Below are 16,888 nucleotides of genomic sequence, written 5' to 3'. Positions count from 1 at the left end.
TGGAATAAATTAAATAATGTTTAATTAACAGGAATGTAAAGGTAAATTAACAAAAGACTAAAAATATACAGAAAACAACCTAAACTAAGAAACAGAACAACAGAATAAACAGAGTTTTGTGCCACTAAAAGGGTCACGCAGGCTTACACAAAAACAAGTGGTAAAACTTAGGGACACACACTAAACCAAAACACAAGTTCCCCAAAATAAACCACATAAACCCACAAACAGAATCAAGTGACCAAATCAAAAAAGGCAAAAAACAGAACTAAACTAAACTACACACACAAACACAAAAAAGGCAGACTGGCCACCAAGGCCAGCAGCCCCGAACAGGTGCTGGTAATTAAATAGGGGGTGGTGGCTGCAGGTGAGGTGGGCGTCTTCCTGCCCCACCAATCACGGACCAGGGCTCCTGCAGCAGGAATCCAGGTGTGTCAGACTTATTTAGAACACACAGAACAAATTGGAACTAAGGCCTGGGGCCGTAACACCAGACCAACCGACCAACCAAGATCTAACTCAGGTCTGAACCAGGTCTAACCAAGGTCTAACCAAGGTCTAACCCGAGGTCTAACCCAAGGTCTAACCCAAGGTCTAAACCAGGTCTAAACCAGGTCTAACCAAGGTCTAACCAAGGTCTAACCAAGGTCTAACCCCGCTATGAACAAAAGGCTAGAAAGAGAGATTTTTGTCTCTGTCCGGATCCAATTGAGTCTCTCTGTTTTAAGTTAAAGGCGACTGATGTGTCTGTGGAAGAAGGAAACAGGAGCTCGGCGTCAGTGAGTCGATGGTGAAGTTTTGGCGACGGCAGCGTTGACGAACTGACTCAACGTAAAAAGACGACCAAAGCTTTCAAAGGTGATAAAAGCAGATGCCTGGAGTTGAAAACGTTCTTGAAGACGTGGACACCTGCGCATTATATTCAGATTCGGCCAATATATTTACAAGTTTAAAATGTAGTTAAAATTTAGTTGATGCAGTTTATAAAAAGTACAGGATACAGCTTTTTCTTTTGAGCGGCCGGTCGATGAACATATTGTGTGACGTAAAATTGGTCCACGGTGTAGAAAAGGTTGTGGTTCTGCTGCTCTGGAAAACCTACAGGACCTTTAATCCTAAAAACAAATGCTAAAAAAATAAAGCGCTTTTGTTTTTCTGTCCTCATCTTTGTCTAAACTCCAGGACGTCCTGGAGCACTTTTCAAACACTGAATTATTTTGTGGTTCTTTTCTGGTTGTGCAGGTTAAATGTGAGACCCGCCTCGAGCGAAACACAGGAGACGAGGTTGAGGACATGACCTCACACGTCCTGGTTTAGACCTGGTTTAATTCTGGTTTAGATCTGGTTTAGTTCTGGTTTAGACCTGGTTTAGTCCTGGTTTGGACCTGGTTTAGTCCTGGTTTAGTCTTGGTTTAGTCCTAGTTTAGTCCTGGTTTAGACCTGGTTTAGTCCTGGTTTAGTCCTAGTTTAGTCCTGGGTTAGCCCTGGTTTATTTGTATTTTAATCCTGGTGTAGTCCTGGTTTAGTCCAGGTTTAGCCCTGGTTTAGACCTGGTTTAGTCCTGGTTAAGTCCTGGTTTGGACCTGGTTTAGTCCTGGTTTAGTCTTGGTTTAGTCCTAGTTTAGTCCTGGTTTAGTCCTAGTTTATTTGTATTTTAATCCTGGTTTAGTCCTGGTTTAGTCCAGGTTTAGTCCTGGTTTAGTTCTTGTTTAGTCCTGACTTAGACCTGGTTTAGTCCTAGTTTAGACCTGGTTTAGTCCTTGTTTAGTCCTGGTTTAGTCCTGTCTTAGACCTGGTTTAGTCCTGGTTTAGTCCTGGCTTAGACCTGGTTTAGTCCTAGTTTAGACCTGGTTTTGTCTTAGTTTAGTCCTGGTTTAGTCCAGGTGTAGTTCTGGTTTAGTCCTTGTTTAGTCCTGGTTTAGTCCTTGTTTAATCCTGGTTTAGTCCTGGCTTAGACCTGGTTTAGTCCTAGTTTAGACCTGGTTTTGTCCTGGTTTAGTCCTGGGTTAGTCCTGGTTTAGTCCTTGTTTAGTCCTAGTTTAGACCTGGTTTAGTCCTAGTTTAGACCTGGTTTTGTCCTGGGTTAGTCCTGGTTTAGTCCTAATTTAGCCCTGGTTTAGTCCTGGTTTAATCCTGGTTAATCCTGGTTTAGTCCTAGTTTAGTCCTGGTTTAGTCCAGGTTCAGACCTGGTTTAGTCCTAGTTTAGTCCTGGGTTAGTCCTGGTTTAGTCCTGGTTGTGTGCTCTTTAAAGAACATGGGACCTTTAATAAAATCCTCACCTGCTGCTTTAAATTTTTAGGTTTTTAACAGTTGTCATGTAAAAAAACAAACTAACAAACAAACCATCCCACGCGTCATAAACTTCTCATAACTCCTCCCAGACGTTGAGTATTTTCCTCCAGGCTCTGTCACTCGTTCTCGTTCTTCTCTCTCGTTCTTGTGTCGCTCTGGAGCCGACATGGCCGTCGAGCTTTTTATCTCCGTCTTTTTTCTTGGATTTGTGTCACTTCTCTTCATTGGTTATTGCATGTCCTCAAACTCCAATGAGAAGGAGCCTCCTGGACCCAGACCGCTCCCCATACTCGGAAACCTGCTCAAACTTGACCTCAAAAACCTGCCCGAGTCCATATGGAAGGTAATGCAATTTTTACCGCTCGAAAACACACGTTAAATCTTCTTCTGACTCGGTGACGGCTTCTTTAACCCGATAAAGTCTGACCCTAACCCGAACTCTTAACTGGACCTTTGAACAAAATATTTAAAAAAATAAAATAATGATCATTTTGATCATTTTATAAATAAATTTTTTTTATCATATTTGATACGTTGGGCCTTCAGGTCCATTTTATAGAACCCAACCATTTTAGCACCAAACAAAATTCTCTTTAATGCATTTATAACTCAGAGAAACGTTTCTGAACATTATGTTTTTAAATGCCTGAACAGGATGATTTTATAGAAACAGACGTTTACAATAAAATAAATAAATAATAAAAACTGTGTTAACGGCGATAATTGTTAATTGTCGGCGATAATAACTTGATTAGTTAACACAAAATTAACGCGTTAACGTGCCCAGCCCTAAAATATATGTAAAAAAAATAAATAAATGAGAGAATCCTCTGAATCAGTAAAACATAGATTATTATTTATTTTGTGCGTGAACATTTAAGAGAGAGGACAGTTACACCAAATAAACCACTGCACTTTTCATTTACATACAAGTCGTGTAAAGATAAAAATTCCACAATTATGCAATAATAATAATAATAATAATAATAACTGAAAACATATTTTTAAGGTGACATCTTAATTATGAAATACAAAAAATTGTGTGGTGTTAAATTTGCATTGAATTGCATGAATTCTGCAGATTGCATCATAAAATAATATAGCAATATAGTGATGGATGAGGAACATAATCACAAAGCCCCGCTGTGTCAAAGTTGATACATACAGTTTTAACACGTTTTTTCTACAAAATGAAAATAAAAATATGAAGACTTCATAGATTAATCTAAGAATGTAAATGTTTATATTCAAGAATCACTAACATTATTTAGACAATTCTTATAGTTCCTTCAAAAACAGAGAAAGTCACTCCCACTAATGCGACCATTTTAAAAACATCTCCTCTGAGCCTGTTATTCACTGAAAACCATGGACAGACCTGGTTTAGACCTGGGTTAGACCTTGGTTAGACCTTCGTTAGAACTTGTTTAGACCTGGTTTAGACCTCAGGTTAGATCTCGGTTAGACTTGGTTTAGACCTTTTTATACCTGGATTAGATCTTGGTTAGACCTAATTTAGATCTGGCTTTGACTTGGTTAAATCCAGGTTCTGATTCTGATCATGGTTAGACCCGGTTTAGACCTCAGTTAGACCTAGACTTGGTTTTGGACAGCTTCCAGTTCCAGTAGACGGGGACTAGACCTGGTTATATTTACCCAATTATTCGGGTCTTTCTGAATCTCGACAGGATGGTTTCGTTGTCACTGAAGTCCAAACTTTCTTTCTGCTGCTCGATTTCCCTTTTCAGCTGCAGATTTCATGACTTGCAGTTTGTAATCTGCAGAATCTGATTTTGTTTTCAGGGGCATTTGTGTTCAGTCTTCTCAGTCTTTGTCTTTATAAGTTTGTTTAAATGTTAAATTGTTAAGCGGTGCAGAAGTAATGGTGCGATCGACTGACATGATACAGACAGGACAGAGGCTCTTTCTGCAGGAGACATGCGCAGTAGAGCCAAGTGACAGTGGTACAGGAGGAACAGCAGCAGATACTCACACACAAGACTAGAACCTCTCCACACTTCATGAAAAACATTTTAATATAGAAGTCACACCGGAGAATAAGGCTATGTTCGAACGGCAGGGCTTAACGCTCAGTTCCAGTTTTTTTGTGAAATCCGATGTTTTTGTAAAGTTGTTCACATTTCCAATTAAATGCGACTTGTATGTGACTCCAGTTTGAACTGTAAACAGTCTGAAAGTGTCCCGCATGTGCACTGGAGACACGACGACGTCAACCGCAGCGAGCGTGCTCTGTGTTTACGGAAGTTGTCCAAACATGGACGCAGCATCGAGCACCTGGAGATTTTAAAGTTCCTCTCGTACCGGAGCCAGAACATGAACAACTTACTTGTTTTAAGGAGGAGATTGAGAAGGAGAAGGACGAGGATTTTGGCCGTGGTGTTTTGTTGGGCAGCGACATCCGCTGAAAGGAACGTGTGGATGTGGAGACGGAGCCAAGAGTGGTGAGTGGTGATGTGCTTCACTTCAGTGACACGGAGTTCATTAACAATTTTCGCCGACTTCAGCGCAGAATAGTGATGTTTGCCGCTTGTTGATAACGTGTAGGTCGGATGAATGCACTTTGGCTGTTCAGATTGAAGTCGCATGTCAAAAGATCAGATATGTATCGGTTTCAGGAGCACATATCCAAGTGGCCTGGGTCGAATTAAAAGATCAGATACAGGTCATATAGGGGCCAAAAAATCAGATTTGGGTCACTTCAGGCTGCAGTCTGAATGCAGCTTTAGTCACAGGAAACACCCAAACCATGAAAAAGTGACACTTATGGTCTGAAAAAAATGGTATACAGAATTGCGCCCTCTATAATATTTTCTGTTTCTCATGTGGCCCCATGGAAAAAGTAACTGCCCACCCCTGGTCTAAGTGTTGGTCTTAAACTGGGTCAGGCTCGCAGTTTTTGCCTGGAGCGTGAGGTCCTGGTGATGATTGTGCAGAGTCGTGTCGCGGCACGCCTCTCCCAAACACAACCACGCACTTTACACAAGTTTAGACAACACGAGGTAAACGCACAAACACTAAAGAGGAAAACAAGACTAGACTTGGACTTACACAAACTTTACTGATCCACAAAGGAGCAACTTGTTTTGTTCAGAAAAGTAAAAAATAAAAGTTGTAGGAATTGACAAACTGCACTAAAATCTTTTCTGGTTGTGCGTTCTGTTTTTTACTATTTTTGAGTTTCTTATTTTTATCTGAAACAGGAAACATTACAAACCCGTCAAATACAATAAAAATAAAGTGATAAAAAAAGAAACAGGAAACATTAAAGCCCTGGCAGTGGAAATACGTTTCAGTTTTGTATTTGCTTTGCTTTGATTTGTTCAGTTGAGATTTACACTGAACACTTTATTTTACCGCTGCTGATCACATGCACTTTACTTTTCTAAACAGAGCGCCGCTTCCAGTTAGAATTATTCGGGTCTTTCTGAATCCCGACAGGATGGTTTCGGTGTCACTGAAGTCCAGGCTTTGTCCATCCATCCAGTGACTTCAGGAAAGTTTCATGGTGCATCCTCCCGGTGTCACAAGTTTCTCGCTCACTCCAAACTTTTTCTGTAGCTCGATTTCCGTTTTCAGCTGCAGATTTCATGACTTGCAGCACCCCCCTTGTAGCCTGATTCATCAGTTGGTTTCACTTTGTAGAAACCCTCCTGACCTCGCAGCATTAGGATTCGTTCGCTCGACGGTAGACGGGTACTTTTTTATTTAATCAATCGCTGCTGTTTGGTTGTGATGTATGTAATGGGACTAACTGGTATATTAAGCTTTTCCCAAATCCCGTAGGAAAAAGGACAATAACGTCTTTCCCCTTGATAAAATTCACCAAACATTGTCTTTGTTTCGGCTTTAAATCCTCGATCTCAGGAATCGTTGACAACACTGAATATGTGGCTCTTCACTGATTGGCTGGTGCCCGAACTCACACTGCTGGGGTTTTTGCGAACCGTCTAGTGTATTCTGATTCCTGATCTAGTCTCTGGAGAGAAATGAAATTAAGTGGCGCCAGCCTGGCTACCCCCTTGCACTTTACTTTTGAATTCAGTTCATTAAGTTAAACTTTAGGAATTGACAAACTGCACTGAAATTGTTTATTTTTTTTGAGTAAGATTCTCCAAAGGAAGAAGAATAAACATGGACTTTACAGACTCGTTTCCTGCTCCTGTAGAAAGAAAAACAAATGTGGCTCTTTCATTTACATTTCCAATAAAAGTGCACTTTATGCTACTTTTGAATTCTTTAATTGGTTTTGCATATAACATGTGATTAATCGTGATTAATCACAGGAACTCATACGATTAATGCGATTAAGATTTTGTATTTTTGCCCAGCCCTAAAAAAAAAACAATTCATGCTTTTTTACAACTCTTCAGCCGCAAGTTTTTTTCTCATTAAAGGTCCTGTAGTATGCAACTTTGAGCTTGCGTTCCTTGCATTACATAAAGGCTTTAAATATTTTCTTTTTTTTCTTAAGTCATGTTGTCCAATCTAATCCAACTTTATTTGTACGGCACATTTTATAAACAAGAAAAAAAAACGTCAGCAGAATTCTGTTCCAAACAAAAAGAACTAATAGAATCAATAGATTAGAAAAATAATAATAAAATCAATGAACAAAATTAATAAAATAAATAAATAAAGGCAGGACTAAATATATATATATATATAAACTAAAAATAATTATTTAAAAATAATACAAAAAAATGTATAACATTTATTTAAATATATATATAAAAAAAAAAAAAAAGAATAAATAAATAAAAGACTCAGAGGATCCCACAAGTCCTGCAGTGTTAAAAGCCACAAGTCAAATTTGAGGCATCTCAGTCACATTTCCATGGAAGTTTCACAGTGCGTCATTATTTTGACTAAAGTTCAAAGCTGACAGAAGAGTGAGGCGAGGAGAGACGAGCGGGTCGACCTGATGAACAAGTTCAACCTCCTCAGGGGACGTTTCAGTCAGAGAGCTGCGCTGATGTTTGAACAGCAGAGAGAGCTCATGTCCTCAGAAACCAGAGCAGAGGAGCAGAGGAGAAGGTCAGAGGAGCAGAGGAGAAGGTCAGAGGAGCAGAGGAGAAGGTCAAAGGAGTAGAGGAGAAGGTCAGAGGAGCAGAGAGAGAGTCAGAGGAGGTCAGAGAAGCAGAGAGAAGGTCAGAGAGCAGAGGAGAAGTCAGAGGAGGCAGAGAGAGAAGGTCAGAGGAGCAGAGGAGAAGGTCAGAGGAGCAGAGGAGAAGTCAAAGGAGCAGAGGAGAAGGTCAGAGGAAACGAGGAGGAGGTCAAAGGAACAGAGGAGAAGGTCAGAGGAGCTGAGGAACAGAGGAGAGGATCAGAAAAGCAAAGGAGAAGGTCAGAGGAACAGAGAAGAAGTTCATAGGAGCAGAGGAGAAGTTCAGAAAATGAAACATCTAAATAAAATGTGTTTGTGTTCCAGCTCTCGGCGGAGTACGGGACGGTGTTCACGACGTTCCTGGGCGCGGAGAAGTGGGTGGTGCTGGTCGGGTACGAGACGGTGAAGGAGGCTCTGGTGGAACACTCCGAGGCGTTTGGAGGAAGAACGCCGACCGTGATGATGGAGGAGACCGTCCAGGGACACGGTACGGCGCCGACGGTTTGATGATGAGGATGATGATGATGGAGATGATGGTGATGATGATGGTGGTCTTGTGTTTTGAAGGCATCACCTGGTCCAACGGAGACACGTCCAGGGAGATGAGGAGCTTGTTCCTGAAAGACTCGTTTAATGTGGAAGACCTGAAGCAGAAGATCTCAGAGGAGAGCGAACATCTGACCAACGCCCTGAAAAAACTCAACGGTGAACAAACTTTACTCTAACAGAGGGAGGAGTAGTAGTTGTTGTAGTAGTAGGAGTTGTAGTAGTACTAACAGTTGTTGTTGTAGTAGCAGTAGCAGTAGTAATAGTAGCAGTAGTAGTAGTTGTAGTAGTTTTAGTAGTAGTAGTTGTAGTAGTAGTACCTTGATAGACATTCTTCCACTTTTTGTGTTTAGCACCTTCCTGCTTTACTTAAAGCAACACCCTGTAACTTTCTGTTTGTGGGACATCACCTGCACGTTTCCATGGAAACAGAAAGTTCAAATCACACTTTGGAATTATAAAAGTAATCCTGCAGTTCTTGTTTTTCAGGAGAAGCGTTTGACACTTTCCAGACTCTGAACTACGCCACATCAAACGTGATCTGCTCTGTGGTTTACGGCGCTCGCTTCCAGTACGACGACCCTCAGTACTGCACCATGATCGACCAGCTGTACCAGCGCACGCTCCTGTCCGGCAGCCCCTCCGTCAAGGTGGGACACTTCCTCCAGCTCCTCTGGGGGGACCCCGAGGTGTTCCCAGGCCAGCCCAGAGACATAGTCCCTCCAGTGTGTCCTGGGTCTTCCCCGGGGCCTCCTCACAGTGGGACATGAACACGTCCAGAGGGAGACGCCCAGGAGACATCAGAACAGACGTCCTCCCGGGCGTTTGCATTCTAACACATCTCTGTGTTTGTAATGAACTCTGTGTCTGTGCTCTCCAGTTTCCCCCATTAACACATCAGAATGAGCCATCAGTCTTTATTCATGCTAGAATCTTCAAAACCACACACTAAATATTCAATATGAGCTTTATCAAAGTAGATTTTCAAAAAACTTGCAGTAAAAAAGTTAGTTTTTAATTGATGTAAGGTCATTTGGGCCAAGTCACCTAGAAAAATTTGTCCGAGGGCCACATTTGGCCCACGGGCCATGGTTTGGACATGCCTGCCCTACAGGGACAATAAAGTTTATCTTAAGCTTACCTATTACTGATACTATTATTATTATTATTATTATTATTATTACTACTACAACTTCTACTTCTACCCGTCCTGTTGTGAGAGGTTTTAATAGCTGCTGGTCTTTTCAGATTTATAACCTGTTCTCGTGGATGGGCCGCTGGGTCGCGCGCTCCGTCAGGGAACAGATTCTGACGATCATGGACACGTTCAGAGAAGAAAACCTGGTGATGTTCAAACGTCTGAGAGAGACGCTGAACCCACAGAAGTGCAGAGGCTTCGTCGACGCCTTCATGGTCAAACAGACGCAGCTGCAGGTGAGACACACACGACACGGAGAATAAACAGAGAATAAAACAGACGGCGTCAGAACACAAACTTCTCCAAAACTTTAAGATGATGTGAGTCTGAGTGTGATTGACAGGTGTCTGCGTACGAGAAAAACTAATATCAGAGGCAGGCAGGTCCATCCAGGCTGGTGACCTACTGATGTAACTGATGTTAAAAGTCGCCTCAATAAGACCTGTATGAAGTTGGAAATTATTTGCCGTTGCAAAAATCATTTATGAAAGCACTTTAAAAGAGAAGAAAAAGAAAAGCGTTTGACAGAGCCTCCACCTCTCGTTCCTCTTGTTCCTTTCATTATTTATGAATAAACGTTTGGTGTTCAGGAGTCTGGAGCGACGGACGGCGTGTTCACCGAGGAGAACCTGGTGCACTCGGTCATGTCGTTGCTCGTGGGCACACAGTCGACCTCCACGGTCCTGACGTGGCTGCTGCTCCTGATGGCCAAATACTCACACATACAGGGTAAGTCTGCACATGCAGGGTGACGGTGCAATTACCAATGTTCAAACAACAGTTCAAGCTTAAAGTTGGAAACCTCACATTGATCAAATTAAATGCAAACTTGCTGTTCATGTGCTGCTTTTCTTTCTTGGAATTCTGTCATTGTTTCATAGAGTTGGACATTATAAGTACTTTTTACTTCAGTGTAAACGATTTTGATCATGATCCATGGGGTTGTAGTCTATGTTTTGTTTTGTAGTGCTGCAAAATGACCAAATGAACTACTACTAGGCCAGCACCTTTGATTGAAACACATTTTTTCCATTGTTGTTGTTCTGAACCTGGGTTTTTTGAAAATTTAAATTCCTTTCAGATAATTATCATAATTTTATTTAATAATAATAATCATCATTTGTAATTGTTAACCCACTTTGATGGAAAACCTGTCCTGGTTTGTCACTGTTTTCTGGTTTTGTTTCAGACCAGGTTCGTGAGGAGATCTTCAGAGTGATCGGGAGTCGTCAGGTTCGGATGGAGGACCGAGCGGACCTGCCCTTCACGGTCGCAGTAATTCACGAGACTCTGAGATATGCCAACTTCGCTCCCATGGGCATCGGCCGCAGAACCACCCAAGACATCAACTTCAAGGGCTACTTCATCAAAAAGGCAAGAACAGAAACATGAGCTGATACTGCAGACATCACGCTACATGTTTCTTTATGGTTCAGTGTTCAGCAGTTACCATGGACACAATGCACTCAGTAGTAGTAGAAGAAAAAATACAAAGCAGATTTAAACAGCACATTTTCAGGAGTCTGCGATCAAAACAATGTCCATGGTCCTGTTTAGGAGTTAGATTTTCAACAAAAAAATGTAATGTTACTTGAGAGACCTGTTGTACCAACTGAAGGTCTATTCATACTTCATAAGAACATAAGGACTTTGTTCTTGCACCCAGGGCTGGTCGAACACAATTACTTCATTTTGTGTGACATTTTGTGTAACTTTCTAAGTCTTGCAGGACCTGTACGTGTCCCGGACTACACCTGCAGTTCGGCTTTTCTTCTCCACCTGATTTGTCCCTGTTTAAAGTCTCTGTTAAAGGGCTCATCTCATGTAAAATCAACTTTTCAGAGCTTTCTACCTTCTAAGAGTGATGTGTGGGCCTTGTATTTGTCGCCGAAGTGTTTTTTAGATTGATTCTGTGTTTTTTTTAACAAATTACAACGTATTTCTGCCACCCTCCTACGTGACAACGAACTAAAGCTGCTACAACGATGACGCGGCAGATACACCTGTGACGCAGCCGCCCCCTCCCCCGCTCCACCGCCTCCACCGCCTCCACCCCGCCGTCAGTAATAATATTTATATTTCAAGACAATATAAAATATTACCTTCAGAATTTCCTGGCAGCAAACGTTCTCTGTTTCTATGGGCATCGACTGACAGTTCCCACATGAACATCCTAAACAAAAGCGACAGCAGAAGCTCATTGTTCTACACTGCAGTGAACACGATATAATAAGTTGATCTATTAGTGTTTATTAATACTTTACCAATCAGTAATGTTCAGCTGATGTGGACGTGGTGCTTGAGCTTCGTGCTCCTCAAAGTCCTCGTCCGATTCCGGGTCCAACACATGCGGCTGAACGCGCTGTATCTCCATGATGAATAAAAGTTTATTCCTGCCTCTATCAGGGTCACGTCTGTCTCCCCCTCCCTCCCTGAGATGGCGGAGGAAGGGCGGCTCACTCAGAGCCTACGTCACGTTTGGAGGGCGGAGCCTGTGCTTTCTCAGGACGGGCGGGGGGAGGAGCAATAGTCGGACTTTCATAGTTCCTGGTTTGTGACTGACTCCAACAAATCAGTAAGATTTCAGAACTATTGTGTAATGGATGTTCCAAAACCCAAATTGTGCTTGTTTATGTGCAGAAGATACAATGTGAAAAGAGTTATTTTGTATGAGATGGTCCCTTTAAATCTCTGTGAAGACCAGGATCGGACCAGAACATCCCTGATTATTCCCGTGTCGTGTGTTTCCAGGGGACCACGGTCTGGCCGCACCTCAGCTCCATCCTCTTCAACGAGAGCGAGTGGGAAAAGCCTCACAGTTTCCATCCCGCTCACTTCCTCCACAACGACGGAACCTTCAGGAAGAGAGACGCCTTCCTGCCCTTCTCTGCAGGTACAGACTCACAGCGAGAAGGTTCTGGGTTCCACTCCTGGGCTTTTCTGAGTGATGCAGAGGACACATTTCTGTACGAGGACATTAAAGTGTGTTGTATAGATCTAAACCAAGTCTAAACCAGATCTAAAACAGGTCTAAAACCAGGTCTAAACCAGGTCTACACCAGGTCTACACCAGGTCTACACCAGAACTAAACCAGGACTAAACCAGAACTAAGACAGAACTAAACCAGAACTAAACCAGGACTAAACCAGAACTAAACCAGGACTAAACCAGAACTAAACCAAGTCTAAACCAAGTCTACACTAGGTCTACGCAAAGTCTAAACCAGGTCTAAACCAGGTCTAAACCAGGTCTAAACCAGATCTACACCATGTCTACACCAGGTCTACACCAGGTCCAAACTAGGTCCAAACCAGGTCTAAACCAAGTCTACACTAGGTCTCCACTAGGTCTAAACCAGGTCTAAACCATGTATACACCAGGTCCAAACTAGGTCTATGCCAGATCTAAACCAGGTCTACACCAGGTCTACACCAGGACTCAACCAGGTCTGAACCAGGTCTAAACCAGGTCTACACCAGGTTTAAACCAGGTCTAAACCAGGTGTACACCAGGTCCAAACCAGGTCCAAACCAGGTCCAAACCAGGTCCAAACCAGGTCCAAACCAGGTCTAAACCAGGTCTAAACCAGGTCTAAACCAGGTCAGACTCCTGAGTTGGACTTTCTTTGAGGTGATGACTCCGTGTCGTTCCCTTTTCCAGGTTTCAGGATGTGTCCCGGAGAAGGTCTGGCCAGGATCGAGCTGTTCACCTTCTGCGTGACTCTGATGCAGCGTTTCCGCTTCACTGCGCCCCCTGGTGTCACCGAGGAGGAACTGGACGTGACCCCGACGCCTGGTTTCATCACGAGACCCAAGCCCCAGCCCCTGTGCGCCGTGTCTCTGGACTGAACCCGACACCTGAGCAACGACAAATATCTACAGCCATCTGAGGAAAAAAAATAAAAAAATAAAAAATGCTTCTCTCGCCTCGTTTTTTCTCGACTCTTTTCCAGCAGGTGTGAGTTTTGGGCTTGGGCCTCTCCAACGACACTGATGGAAAAGTCATTTTGGGGTCAATATGTATCATGGAGACTTTTCTTAGTATTTGTGGAAAACTTTTTGTTATTTTTCTGTTCTTTTTTTTTTTTTTTTTTTGGTTTTTCAGTGGACACAAAATGTTTTTTAATCGTGAAACTGCAGAAATAAACTCATTTCTCAAGTCACGTCTGGTCAGTCACTTTGGTGGAACTGAGGCTTTGATAAAACCAGGTCTAAACCAGGTCTAAACCAGGACTAAAACCAGGAATAAATCAGGACTAAACCAGGTCTAAACTAGGTCTACACCAGGTCTAAACCAGGTCTAGGTCAGGTTGCTTCACTGAAACATTTTAATATGTAACAAATGATTTTAGTGAAAGTGTGTGGACTTTAAAAAGCACGACATGTTCTTCTTGTACTACATGTTCTTCTTGTACTACATGTACTTTTTGGTGTTCCTTCACTCTTTACTATTGACAAAAGATTCTGTGGGTCAGTTATTAATTAAACTCGTGATCAGGTCTGACCTCTGCACACACTCGCTCTTCTGAGAAACACAAACAAAGGAAACAAAGTAAAAGTAGTAAAGTACTGTTACTTTTACTTCACTACAGTTGAGAGCAGGTATCTGTACTTTCTACTGCACTACATTTTTGAACAGGGTTTATTTTTAACACATTTGTAGTTTGAGCAAACACAAAAACACAAAAATAAAAACAGCAAGGAAAAACATATTGATGAAATAGTTTCTGTTAAACTAAATTCTGAATAAATATGTCTGAAAATCACGACATTTGAAGCTTTATTAGACCTCAAAATCTTTTTGAGATACTTTTACTTTTTACTCTTTAAGTTCATTTTTGAAAAGGTACTTTAATTAGTGCTGTCATGCGATTAAAAAAATTGAGAGATTAATTAATTATGATCTGTAATTAATTAATCTAATTAATCTCATTTTAATCTCACCTAAAAATTGCTGAGAAAAGCCTTCAATTTGAGGTATTTTCATTTAAATTACATTATTGTGGCAGATCAAAAGACTGATATAGATTAAAAAAAGTGACTTTATAAAGTCATTTATTGTTTAACAAATCTCTCCAAATTGGTTGTTGAGCCCAAGTCTCCATGAATAAGAAACTGTTTGCTGTAAAGTAGCAAAGACGAGGAAATCTGAACATAATAACTTTTGTTTACTTAAAGACAATAAAAAGTCCAGTCTTTCCTTAACCATATTAAAAATATTATTGATAGAGAAATGCTTTATATATGAGATCACTGGTTTTAGTCCTGGTTTAGTCCTGGTTTAGACCTGCTTTAGTCCTAGTTTAGTCCTAGTTTAGTCCTGGAATGGATTAATCCTGTTTTAGTCCTGGTGTTAGTTCTGGTTTAGTCCTGGTTTAGACTTGATTTAGACCTGGTTTTTAGTTCTGGTTTAGTCCTGGTTTAGTCCTGGTTTAGTCCTGGTTTAGACCTGGTTTTAGTTCTGGTTTTAGTTCTGGTTTTAGCTCTGGTTTAGTCCTGGTTTAGACCTGGTTTAGTCCTGGTTTAGTCCTGGTTTAGACCTGGATTTAGTTCTGGTTTTAGTTCTGGTGTTATTTCTGGTGTAGTCCTGGTTTAGACCTGGTTTAGACCTGGTTTAGTCCTGGACTGGGTTAGTCCTGGTTTTAGTCTTGGTGTTAGTTCTGGTTTAGAGGCTCACAGGAGGAAGCGCGGTTTACGCCGCGTACGCGAGAAAACACGATCCACACGCGGCTCACGGGAGCAGGTCGGTGTCCACGCAGTAACTACGGAAGGAAACGTGGTCCACGCGTTCTCAGGTTAATGACGATGATGAAGGTGTGTGTTTGTGTGTGTTTGTGTGTGTGTTTGTGTGTGTTGTTGTGTTGTGTGTGTTGTGTGTGTGTTGTTGTGTTTGTTGTGTGTTTGTGTGTGTGTGTTTGTGTTTGTGTGTTTGTGTTTGTGTGTGTTTGTGTTTGTTTGTGTGTGTTTGTGTTGTGTGTGTGTTTGTGTTTGTGTGTGTTTGTGTGTGTGTTTGTGTGTGTGTGTTTGTGTTTGTGTGTGTTTGTGTGTTGTGTTTGTGTGTGTTGTGTGTGTGTGTGTTTGTGTGTGTTTGTGTGTTTGTGTGTGTGTGTTTGTGTGTGTTTGTGTGTTTGTGTGTTTGTGTGTGTTTGTGTTTGTGTGTGTTTGTGTTTGTTTGTGTTTGTGTGTGTGTGTGTATAGGACAGTAGTGCAGACATCATGAGTCTATGCAGGTTGTTTTCACCAGTGACATTTAAGTTGTAGGTGATTTTATATTTGTTATTTTCTTTTATATTTCACGTCGGGAGAATAATTTCCAAGACACGAATGTGTTTTTCCCTGTGCACAGCTGCTTCTGTTCTACTGGCTCTTCAACCTCGTCCATTTTGTGCGTTTACATGACTGTTTTTTGTGTGTGTGTTGTTGTCCCAACAACACATAAAAACAGGTTTTATAATAAAGCAACTCACATACAGAAACAGTAAAGTTAGAGATTAAAAATGAGATTAACGCGATTAAAAAACATAACGCGCTAAATATGACTGTAATTAATTAATCGCAATTAACGCGATAATTTGACACCCCTAACTTTAATACTTTTACTTAAGTAGATTTATTCATTTGATAATTTTACTTTTTACTCTTTAAGTTCATTTTTAAACAGGTACTTTAATACTTTTACTTAGCCACCTGTAACTGAATAAATGTAAAGTCGAGCTAAAGCTCTGCAGTGACCTTTAAGTATTTTCTTGCTCCTGTATCTGTACTTTTACTTAAGTAACAAAACTGAGAACATCTTCAAATGTCTCAGTTTAATCTCACAACACAAATAAAGGTTAAAGTGCACAGAAAATCAACACTGTAAAGATTTAATTCAGAGAAAGACCATAACAAACACAGAGTATAGAACAGGGATGGGCAAACTACGGCCCGGGGGCCATATGCGGCCCTTTAAAGCTTTTAATCCAGCCCGCTGAACTGGAATAAATGACAATAATAAACCTTGTTGATGTTTTATTTTTCATGCATTTCCGGCGTTTCCCAGTAGATGGCGCACTTATATACACACGCACGCACACACACAGAGGTACGGCCATGGATCTATTAAAATAACTGGATACAGTATTGCTGCTTGTAGCTGCCTCGAGTTGACGTAGTGTCACTCAGTGGTTCTACAGTCGAAAAAATCCCATGGGCCGAGAGAAGATTTTTCTCATAGAGGCAATGTAATCACAACCTGCTCGTGTTCGGCTGACAGGGCACCTACAACTTTCAAAAATGTCGGATTTTGTGGCGATTTTTACCTATTTTTAGATCATAAACGTTTTCTCGCTCAAAATCCTTCAGTTGTCTTAAAAAAACGCTTTATATTCGTTAGCTCCGGCTCCGCTCTGCTCCGCTCTCGTTCCTTTCGCTCTGATTGGTCAAAGCGATCACGTGATACACGAGCCCGCGCTCCGTGCGTGTGGTCGCGTGCATTCGCGTGTGCCCGTGGGAGAAAAGAGCACTACTGCGCATGCTCGGTCGGCCCGCGGCCCCCGGAAGTCCCTAGCCGGGCTAGGCTAATCTGGGATCATGCGCCATTGAGCTCAGCCCATTGACTTGAATGGGCGGCCATTTTGGAACCTGGGGGCTTGGGTACGGCGTATTATGTTGGCCGCAATGCTTTATGGGAAAGTGTGCTTACAGGAGTTATTCGGACCATGAGTGAAGTAGGGGTGTTCAA

At 41.7% G+C, this 16,888-nt stretch overlaps 1 protein-coding gene across 1 annotated transcript in view; it reads left to right on the top strand.

Annotated features, from left to right (window-relative positions):
* The window catches only part of LOC110165278 (uncharacterized), a 29,394-nt gene extending 16,066 nt beyond the window's left edge, over nt 1-13,328 (top strand). The window contains exons 10-18 of the mRNA XM_055149752.1: nt 2,407-2,639; nt 7,746-7,908; nt 7,989-8,126; nt 8,457-8,617; nt 9,216-9,401; nt 9,756-9,894; nt 10,355-10,539; nt 11,917-12,058; nt 12,827-13,328. Of these exons, the coding sequence (XP_055005727.1) occupies nt 2,407-2,639; nt 7,746-7,908; nt 7,989-8,126; nt 8,457-8,617; nt 9,216-9,401; nt 9,756-9,894; nt 10,355-10,539; nt 11,917-12,058; nt 12,827-13,014 (1,535 nt within the window). The 3' untranslated portion in view covers nt 13,015-13,328. The remainder of the gene's footprint in view (nt 1-2,406; nt 2,640-7,745; nt 7,909-7,988; nt 8,127-8,456; nt 8,618-9,215; nt 9,402-9,755; nt 9,895-10,354; nt 10,540-11,916; nt 12,059-12,826) is intronic.
* The last annotated feature ends 3,560 nt before the right edge of the window (nt 13,329-16,888 follow it).

The sequence above is a fragment of the Boleophthalmus pectinirostris genome, unplaced genomic scaffold (assembly GCF_026225935.1).
Source record: "Boleophthalmus pectinirostris isolate CB_2022bp ecotype Guang Dong unplaced genomic scaffold, ASM2622593v1 HiC_scaffold_13, whole genome shotgun sequence".
In the NCBI taxonomy this organism is placed as follows: domain Eukaryota; kingdom Metazoa; phylum Chordata; class Actinopteri; order Gobiiformes; family Gobiidae; genus Boleophthalmus; species Boleophthalmus pectinirostris.
This window is presented reverse-complemented; position numbering and strand designations above follow the sequence as displayed.